Genomic DNA, 10,073 nt, shown 5'->3' with positions numbered 1-10,073 from the left:
AATTCATGGAAGATAGGTCAATCAATGGCTATTAGCCAGGATGGGCAGGAATGGTGTCCCTAGCCTTGGTTTGCCAGAAGCTGGGATGGATCACTTGATGATTACCTGTTCTGTTCATTCCCTCTGGAGCACCTGGCACTGGCCACTGTCAGAAGACAGGATACTGGGCTTGATGGACCCTTAGTCTGACCCAGTAGGGCCATTCTTATGTTCTTATGTTCTTAATTTAAAAGAAAATGATCACAATTATGGCATAGAGGTTATTAACACTATAATAAACTTGCCTTTTAATTAACATAAAGCCATTCTGTGGTTACATTTCTGTCTTAAAACATGCAGAATATAGTTAAGTTAATTCAAAATAGCCTACTTCTTGCCTTGGAACAGCTGTTATTTTAGTTTCTATCTGGAGGGAGTTTAGGTGCAGGAGGGGGCTCCAGGCTGGGGTAGAGTGTTGGGGTGTAGGAGAGGGTGAAGGGTGCGGGCTCTGGGAGGTAGTTTGATGTAGGAGGGGATTCTGACCTGGGGCAGGGGGTTGGGGTCCAGGGGGGGTGCAGGGTATGTTAGGGAGTTTGGGTGCAGGAGGGGATTCTGTTCTGGGGCGCTTCCCGGCCAATGGGAGCTGTGGGGACGGTGCTAGGGGTTGGGGCAGCGCACGGTGCCTCCTCCCCCCTGCCTGCCAGGGGCTGCAGAAACATGCCAGCAGCTGGCCGCTTCCGGGAGCAGTATGGGGCCACATCTTGCAGGCAGCCTGCCTGAGCCCTGCTGCACCATTGGACTTTCAGTGGCCCGGAGATCGTGATCGACTGGCAGAGGCTCCCGGAATGACCAATCGATCGCAATTGATGGGTTTGTGACCACTGAATTGTATATAATTATGGATTTATTTTTGTGGGTCCCCCCTTAGCCCGAGGCCCGGGGCTGCAGCGCCTAAAACCCCTGTGTTAATCCGTCCCTGTCCAGAACTATAGGTCTGTATTTGGTATGTTAGAGTTTGAGAACCAAAGAATAGCACTGATTCCATCCCGTAAAGGACAGTGTTCTACATTCACACTAGCCAATTCATGGGCCAGCTTGGGTACAGGCAATATAATCATTCCAGTTGTGTGTATTGCAATATATTCTACAACTTGACTCCAACACTGTCCTTTTTCAGCATGAAGTTTTTGACCTACTGTCACTTCTTGCCCTGAAGAAAAGGTTTCTTCCAGCATTTGCAGAAGGATACAAATATCCACTTATTTCTGAATGCAAAACCAACTAGGAGATAGCTATAATTCCCAGTTCTCTCCTGCAATAATTTGCCCCCTAACCATCCAGTAAGGTCTCAATACAATGTATCCCCAGTGTGAAAAATTTTGTTTCAAAGCTCTGTTGTTCATAATGTCCAAATGTTAAACAAAAACAGTATGTACAACACTACACTGTTGTAAACAAAGAAACCCCGAACAGCATTCTGGGATGTATTAACAGGAGTGTTGTAAGAAAGATAGGAGACACAATTCTTTCACTCTATACCACGCTGATAAGGTCTCAACTGAAGTAGTGTGTCTTGTTCAGGAAAGATGGGGACAAATTGGCAGAGAAGTCCAGAGAAGAGCAACAAAAATTATTAAAGGTCTAGAAAAACTGGTTTTGTTTAATCTGGAGAAGAGAAGACAGAGAGAGGACATGATAAGAGTTTTCAAGTACATAAAAGGTTGTTACAAGCAGAAGGGAGAAAAGTTGTTTTCCTTAACCTCTTACGATAGGACAAAATGCAATGGGCTTAAAGTGCAGCAAGGGCATTGTAGACTGGACATTAGGAAAAGATTGTGGGATCTCCATCACTGGAGGTTTTTAAGAACAGGTCAAAGAAACACCTGTCAGGAATGGTATGGTAATGACATAGTCCTGCCTTGAGTCCAGAGGACTAGATGACCAGCTGAGGTCCCTTCCAGTCCTACTCTTCTATGATTCTGTTAATGGAAAAGACATTTCCTTTGCATTATCGGAGTTTGTTTCTAAGCAAGCAAGGTACGGACATATTTTCACTGGGATTCACATGAGGTCTCCACCCAGAGTTATCCAGATTTTGCACCAGGATAACTATTTTGGTTAGTGGTGTGAATGTGTTATGGAAATAGTTATACCGCTACAACCTCTGGTGTGGACACAGTTTACCAAAAGATCGCTTATTCCCCTTCCCATGTGGGAATGAACTATACCGCCAGAAGCACTGTCACATCAGTATCATTGCATCTGCTTGATTTAGACAAGTGGCCACTTCATGGTGCCCTCTGGGGGACTCAGGACAGCCCAGAACACAGGCCCTCACCTCAGTTTTCCTTCTTCGTTTCCCATATAATGGAGGAATTTCCCTGGTCTCAGGGTTTTCCCGGCAGGAGCCTCTCTCACTCCAGCCTCCCAAGTTTGCCTCTTACTCTGGCCCCCTTGAACCCTTTAGTGGAAATGGCCTGATTCCCCTCAGGTGGGGACCCTTCTCTAACCAGGGCTGGCTTGGTCCCCGGCTCTCCAGCCCAAGGGCCTGCGACCGTGTCACAGGCAGGTATAGGCAGATATAGGTAAAGTAGTGAAACTTCTATGTGTATGTAAGCAGAGTCAGGATGAGCTCTACCCTGACATCTGGTGGTGAATTGTGGCGAGTTGTGGAAAAGAGCTTCAGGGGCTGATCTTGTTTGCATAGGCACACCCACCCCGCCTAGCATGAGCCCACAGCAGCCCATATGGTCACTTTCGGTGCTGTGGGATCCCCAGTTTCTCTGTTATTGGGGTAGGAAGAATAAAGTCTTGTTACCCTGATTATGTGAATTAAAGACAATTAAACTGTTTTATGACAGAGGGACTCGCCATCAACTAGGTAGCACTCGCTAGACAAGGGACATGGGTTCCAAAACCCAGTGACAAGAGAGAGGCTGGAGTCAGGTATTTGTGCCTGGTGGTATGGGTCCCTTTTGAGGGCCTGAAATACCAATTGCATTGCATCATCTCCTCTCTCTCTGCTGTGGAATATCAGAGCTAATTTTTATTCCATTTGGAGTCTAGTTACAGGCTGCTGGGCTAAGGGTGCACCAGCACTGAGGCTCCCCTACTACAAGCTGAAATTACTAAAGAGCTAAAATTACTGAGTGCTGTGGGGGGACCTGAAGCTATGTTGCTGAGAGGCTGGCGGAGCAGAGCAGTTTGCTGGACGACTGGAGTGGCTTGCGGGACAGCTGGTGGAGCAGAGCAGTTTGTGGAACGGCTGGAGCGGCTCATGAGACGGCTGGTGGAGCGGAGCGGCTGGCGGAGTGGCTCGCAGTGAAGGCTGCAGCAGACCCCCATGGAGAGGCAGGGCAGTCGGCCTCGGACCACGTAAGGGGCCCCTTAACACTGCTGCGTCCCCCTCCGCCCCAGCAGGCTGGGAGGTAAAACTCTGCAGATAAACTTTTGAACTCTGGGGCGGCCCTGACCAGGGACAGAGACTTTTGGGTTGTTGGACTTTTGGGTGATTTTTGGGTTGCTGGACTTAAGACCCTGCGGGGAAAAGGATACTGCCAAACTTACTTGGGGGTGGGACTTTTGCTCATGGTTTGTGTTATGAATCCTGTTTGTAGTGTTTCCCCAAAATAATGCCGCATTGTTTCCCTCCTTTATTAAAAGGTTTTTGCTACACTCAGACTCCGTGCTTGTGAGAGGGGAAGTATTGCCTCTTAGAGGCACCCTGGGGGTGGTATGTAATTGTCCCAGGTCATTGGGTGGGGGCTTGAGCCAGTTTTGCATTGTGTTATTGAAACAGAACCCCTAGATACTGAACCCGGCCCTTGTGGCTGCCAACTCAGATGGGCAGAAGGGTTACATGTAGAGAAGCCTTGCACATTTATTCCATACACCAGATAATGGGAGTTCTGACAACAGAGACGACAGAAAGCGAAGACTCAGTTTAGTTCTTTTATTGCACAATACTTTTGCTGTAAGACCCACAATAATTAGGGGCTCCTGGAAAAGATAAAACAGGAGAATGAACTGGTGGAAAACATCCCCTGGGAAAGGAAGGATTTCTCAGGATAATGGTTTGGCTGTAAATATACGGGCTGGGTTTTCCCCATTAGAAGCCGATGTTAGGCACCCAAATCCTATGGGCAGTGAATGGGAGTTTGGCAGCCCACACCCTTCGATGCCATTGTCAATTACAACTGAACGTGGTGGAGGAGACAGGGCACTGGACTGGGACTTTGGCCCATGAGCCCGCTGAATAGGTTTCCTGCCACGAGCTTGCTGTATGACTCTGGGCAGGTAACATCACCTTGTTCTGCCTGAGTTTCCCCAGCTGATAGCATGAGGACAATGGTGTGGAGCAAAGATTACAGTCACCAAGCTCCCACTTTAGGTACCCGAATCCCAAAATCCGCACCCCCGCGATTCCCACATCCAGCTCGACTGCCGGCAAATCCTGCAGGCACCCAAGTGTTTGCAGTAAACGGGCCGTAGATGCCTCTGGATGTGCCTTCTGCAGCCCCACACGAGGAATCCCGACGCCGAGGACCCGATGTACAAACCTGGGGAAGGTGGGCAATCCCCTGCCTGACTCACCTGAAGGGCCCAGAGACTTTGGAAAAATCCCACTGGGTCTTCAAGTATCTGGAAACAACTGGCCCTAAATCGTTGCTGAAAAATGGGCAAATAAGGAGATCTGTGCTGGTGTCCTGTGGCCCAGGCCAGAGGGTTTCTTTTGGCTTTTCTCTTCCTATGGAAAGCAGCCTGCAGATGAAATGCACACTAGGAAAGAAAGGTTAATTGTACAATCGCCTAACACTGGAGTTCCGGCGGACATTGCAAGCCTATGTTTTTATAACGTAGGTATCATATAGTTCTGTGTGTTATGTGTATCTAGAAGTCTCTCATCCTACAGTGAATGTATACTCAGCATTCTGGATGAGTCCATTTTGTCTGCACCTTCTCACTGAGCACAATCACCTCTCATTGTCTGAGCTTTGAGCAGCCACGAGTTTAAGTCTCCCACCAGCCCAGTAATACAGATCCCTGTGGAATCTGATACAGGCCTGTAGCGAAGTGAAGACTCACCGGTGCGGTGCGTCCTGCTGGTTGTCCTGGGAATTAGTTTGATTCCAGCTCTGCTGGGTGGTGGTTCACCTGCCTCAGGCCCCCGTGTCCCTCCCAGACCCCGGTGTCCCTTACCCTGGGGTGCTGCCCTCTGCTGTACCCCTGCTCTGGGTCTCCCCTCCCAGAGGAACCCCCATCCTTCTATCCCCACCTTGCCTCAGTGGCTACTGCCAGTCATTATCTAGCCCCCGCTCACTGGGGCAAACTTCTGTCTGTAAACCACTCATTACTGGCAAAGGGGGTTTGGACCAGCCTCTGCCTAACCCCAGTACCTTTCTTTAGGCCTTGCATAAGGCGTGCAGCTTGGGGGTTTACCAGGCTGGAGCTCCCCAGCTCCCTTGCCCTATTCCCCAGCACTCCTCCAGTTCAGGTAGCCTTTTCTCCCAGGCAGTCAGGTCCTTCTCTCTCCACAGCTAGAGAAAGACTGACTTAACTCCTGGCTCACAGCCCTTTTATAGGGGAAGCTGTGGCCTGATTGGGGCATGGCCCCAGCTGTGGCTGCTTCCCCAATCAGCCTAGTCTTTTCTCTCTAGAGCGGGGTAACTGCCCAGCTACAAGGCCCTAAAAAGACTGGGGTCCCAGGTTTTAAGACATCTCTCCATCTCCACTTTGTCCCAGGGTTGTGACTCTAAGAGCCGTGGTTCTCAGCCAGGGGTATGCATAGCCTGGGGGTACTCAAAGGTCTTCCCGGGGGCACATCAACTCATCTACAGATTTGCCTAGATTTACAACAGGTTACATAAAAAGCACAAGCAAAATCAGTACAAACTAAAATTTCATACAGGCAATGACGTGTGTATACTGCTCTATAGACTATACACAGAAATGTAAGAACAATATTTGTATTTTCATTTATTTATTTCATAATTATATGGTAAAAATGAGAAAGTCAGCAATTTTTCAGTAGTAGTGCACTATGACAGTTTTGTATTTTTATGTCAGATTTTGTAAGCAAATAGTTTTTAAGCGAGGTGAAACTTGGAGATACTCAAGACAAATCAGACTCCTGAAAGGGGTACAGTAGTCTGGAAAGTTGAGAGACACTGTGTAAGACAAGGACACAAAGCCCAGTGGGGCTCAGGGAAACACGACCTGGGACTACAGCAGGCTTCACTTCAGGCTCTACCCCAGGCCATGTTATATCTATTTTAATCCAAGGATATTGGTCCAAACATGAATTTTCTACAAGCTTTCCTCAGGGCCTCCTGGACGTCTTTGTTTCTCAGGCTGTAGATGAGGGGATTGACCAGGGGAGTCAGGACTGTGTAGACAACAGACAGAACTTTCTTGAAGTCGCTCAGGATGTCAGTGGTTGGGAACATATAGACAATCACCAGAGTTGCATAATAAATGCTCACCACGATGAGGTGGGAGGAACAGGTGGAAAAGGCCTTTTGTCTCCCAGTGGTGGACGGGATTCTCAGGATGATGGTGATGATACAGAAGTAGGACATCAGTGTAAGCAGGAATGGGACCAGTGAGAAAAGCAAGATGAGTATGAAAGCCAATGTTTCCATCAGGTGAGGGTCATTGCAGGAGAGTTTTACAAGGGGGATGAGATCACACAAAAAATGGTCAATACTATTGGGGCCACAGAATGTTAACTGTGATATTGACAATGTTGTTATGCTATTACCTAGGAAGCCACCTATCCAAGAGCCACCTGCGAGCTGCAGGTAAGACCTGTCACTCATACGGGCTGCATAGTGCAGTGGATTGCATATGGCTAAATATCGATCATAAGACATCACCGACAGGAGAAGGCATTCTGTAGCAACCAGAGAACCAAAGAAATAATATTGTGTGAGGCAGCCAGTAAATGAAATAGTCCTGTCCACAGTCAGGAGACCAGTCAACACCCTTGGCAGGATGGTGGAGGTGTAGCAGGTCTCCAAGCAGGACAAGTTCCCCAGGAAGAAGTACATGGGGGTGTGAAGGTGCCGATCAGCCACGACTAGCACAATGATGAGGACGTTCCCGGCCACAGTCATGATGTAGATCACTAGGAACAGCAGGAAGAGAAGGATCTGCAGTTCTGGGAGATCCCCGAATCCAAGGAGGATGAATTCCGTGATAGACGTTCCATTTCCCAGTTCTGTGTTCGCCATGGGGCTTGTCTATGGGAAAGAAATGAACTCTGCCACCTAAATGAAGAGCATTCACTCAATAAAACCTCAGCACTGTTTTCATTGTCCCCCTCTGCTGGCTACTGGAACAATGGGTGAGTGGAGAATGGAGGCCAGGGGAGGGTAAATGCCATCTCGTGATCCCTGGGGCAGATTTCATATCTGAGCAGGCTGCAGGTTCAACAAAATGTTAATCTCTCTGGAAACACGTGTAGTAACTTGACAGATGGCACCAAACACTCAAATATTGAGGTAATGGGGCTTAGGTACAGCAGTACAAAAACGTGTTGGTTGAAATAGTCACATATTTCACTCCCTGGTGTATCAAAGCAGAACAGTTTCCTTTATAAATTGGAGATCCATGGGCAAAATGGGACAGTATTTGATATTTTAGAGGAAGCTGCAACAGAGAAACAAACCAAACCACTAAGGCTGGGATTTGCAGTGTGTGGGCAGACAACTCCAAGTGAATTGCAGTTGAAATGGGCCACCTAACTCTATCAGAGCCATTTTAAAGTTTTTATCATCAGACAAATACCTCTCCTTCCCTTGGACAATACTTCATTGTCCTGCAGTCGGACACTCTACATATAGAGATGCGATCTTTATTAAAAACAAAAAACAAAAAAACCTCCTGCTAGAAACCACCACGTGAGCTAGAAATTGATCCTCTCTTGTAAGATAAAATTCTGTATAAAATTTGAAATTTGTAATAAATGTGCAATTTTCATATTATGAGAGTGGTGTAGAACCCTAATTTCCATTTCATCGGCAATTCCATTATTTGAAATGTTGGATTTAATTCCAATTTTACTTTTTAAAAATGTATTTACCAATTTTTAATTTTATTTCTAGGATATTTTTATGTTATATTACATTTTGTTTCATAGTTATTTACATGTATTTATATTTATTTTTATATTATTTCATTTAATTTTATATTATATCATAAAGCTTTATAGAATCATTCTTTTCATAAATAAAATTGTGTAGAAATTGATCTGTTCCCCTGGAACATTTTGATCTCTGTCAACAAAACATTTTTCCATCAAAAATGCCAATAAGAAATTATCAGCTCTACGTTTTCTTCTTTATCTTTGGTTAAATGTAATAGTAACTCCCCCCACCTCTTTAGTATGCCATTACTGTCTCTCTCCCCATTTCTGTTCCTTATAGAGAGAGGGTGGGTGAGGTCATATCTTTTCCCGGACTGATTTATTAATCTTTATTAACTACTCAGTAAGGCCTTGATCCTGCACAGAGTAATGCACAAGGTTAATTTTACATCCCAGGAATAATTCTGTTCAGTCCAAGACTTCTCCTCTGACATCTAAGATAAAATTTCCACTGACTTCCAGGATGGGGCCCCTTTGATTTCAATGGGATTTGGACAATGAATGCCTTGAGCTTTGTTTAAACGTACAGCTCGGCTGGATTAGATTTCCCTGGTAAAGGTCGATATCATCTGAGACCACGAAACCAACAACAGAAATCATGAGTAAGAGTGGGCGTTAGTTCAGCCTCTCCCTGTGCCTTGCACCTGCAGGCATGGTGTGATTAGCCCCGCGGCCGTGTGGAAGCCTTCTGCACCCAGCTGTCCCAGGAATGAATGAGCAGGGCTGGGACAGCAGAGCTGCAGAGGGGTCCCTGCATGGCCGCATGGCTGGTGACACCCATCCCTGCAGGCGCAAGTTGCTGGGAAAGCTGCAGTCCTGGCGGTCCTGGGCTGTGAGGAGGAGGGAGAGTTCCTGGCTGTGGGGGAGGCCACCCTGCTGCCGAATGGTTTCTGCCCATCGATGGAGCAGTTGAACAATGAGGTGACCACTCCCGTGGCCGGGGGCTCGCTGCCTTCCTCCTCCTGCTCCCAGCTCTGGCCATGGATCTCTGCTCCACTGGGCCAGGGCTGGGAGCAGGAAAAATTGGGGGAAGGGGCAATCTTAAAGATAAAATAAACCAAATATTAACCCTCTAAGGGAAGAAACAAAACCGATTTGTGCCAAATCTACTTACAGACAGTGTCTGACCCCCGAGCACTGAGCGCAGCAGCCAACAGCAGCTCTGTTTTCCCCACGGCAGTTTACTAAAGCTCTCAACACCCCGTGAGATGGGACACAACTCTGTAGGGGTCAGGAGGGGAGGTTAGAGAGGAACGAAGGCTGCTCTAGTGTTTGAAGCGCTGGTCTTGGACTCGGCAGATGTTGGTTAAGTTCCCTGCTTTGTCACCAGCTCTTTGTGTGACTTTCAGGCCAGATTTCCAAAGGCCGGTAGGTATCTAACAATGCACACGGAGCCTGAGTAGGGGCCGTACCTAACACCAATCGATTTCCAGTCCCACTGGGAGGGGGACTGTATCTTGAGGTGCCTAGAAATCTGCCCCTCTGTGCGCCAGGTCCCATCTGTAATGCAGGAGTAATAACATGATATTGGGGTGCTAGGAGGATAGATGCATTCAAGACAGTGAGGTGCCCAGATACCACAGTGATGGGAGCCAGGTAAGGACCTCGGATACACGTGACCTGACAGGTCTTTCCTTTTTCCAAATTCTGTAATTTTGCTTTAGGTTGGGAGTTTGAGAGAGATCAGTGCCCAAATCCCTTTGGATTCCCATGGTGTTATTCACCAAACAAACCTACATTGCTTCAAATTCCTCAAGATTCAAGGAGCAGGGAGGAAAAGGGTCATTTACCTCTAAGGCAGGTCTGTCAACAGCTGGAGTCTCTGTTGTCACCTCCTCATGCAGCATTTCTGGCACCGGGATCCAGGTTATTCAGTCCATTTTCTCTCCCCACTGTATTCACCTACTTCCACGTGCTGAGTATATTGAAGGACAACCTAGAAAAGCTA

At 47.3% G+C, this 10,073-nt stretch overlaps 1 protein-coding gene across 1 annotated transcript; it reads right to left on the bottom strand.

Moving 5' to 3' along the window:
• Positions 1–6,251: 6,251 nt before the first annotated feature.
• On the bottom strand, positions 6,252–7,211 carry LOC112125794 (olfactory receptor 11A1-like). Its single transcript, XM_024224173.1, has one exon. The coding sequence runs from the start codon at positions 7,209–7,211 to the stop codon at positions 6,252–6,254; it is 960 nt and encodes a 319-aa protein (XP_024079941.1).
• Positions 7,212–10,073: the final 2,862 nt, after the last annotated feature.

The sequence above is a fragment of the Terrapene carolina genome, unplaced genomic scaffold (genome assembly GCF_002925995.2).
Source record: "Terrapene carolina triunguis isolate 2854851 unplaced genomic scaffold, T_m_triunguis-2.0 Scaffold29359, whole genome shotgun sequence".
Taxonomy (NCBI): Eukaryota; Metazoa; Chordata; order Testudines; family Emydidae; genus Terrapene; species Terrapene triunguis.
Note: the sequence above shows the minus strand (reverse complement) of the source record. Positions and strands in the feature narration are given on the sequence as shown.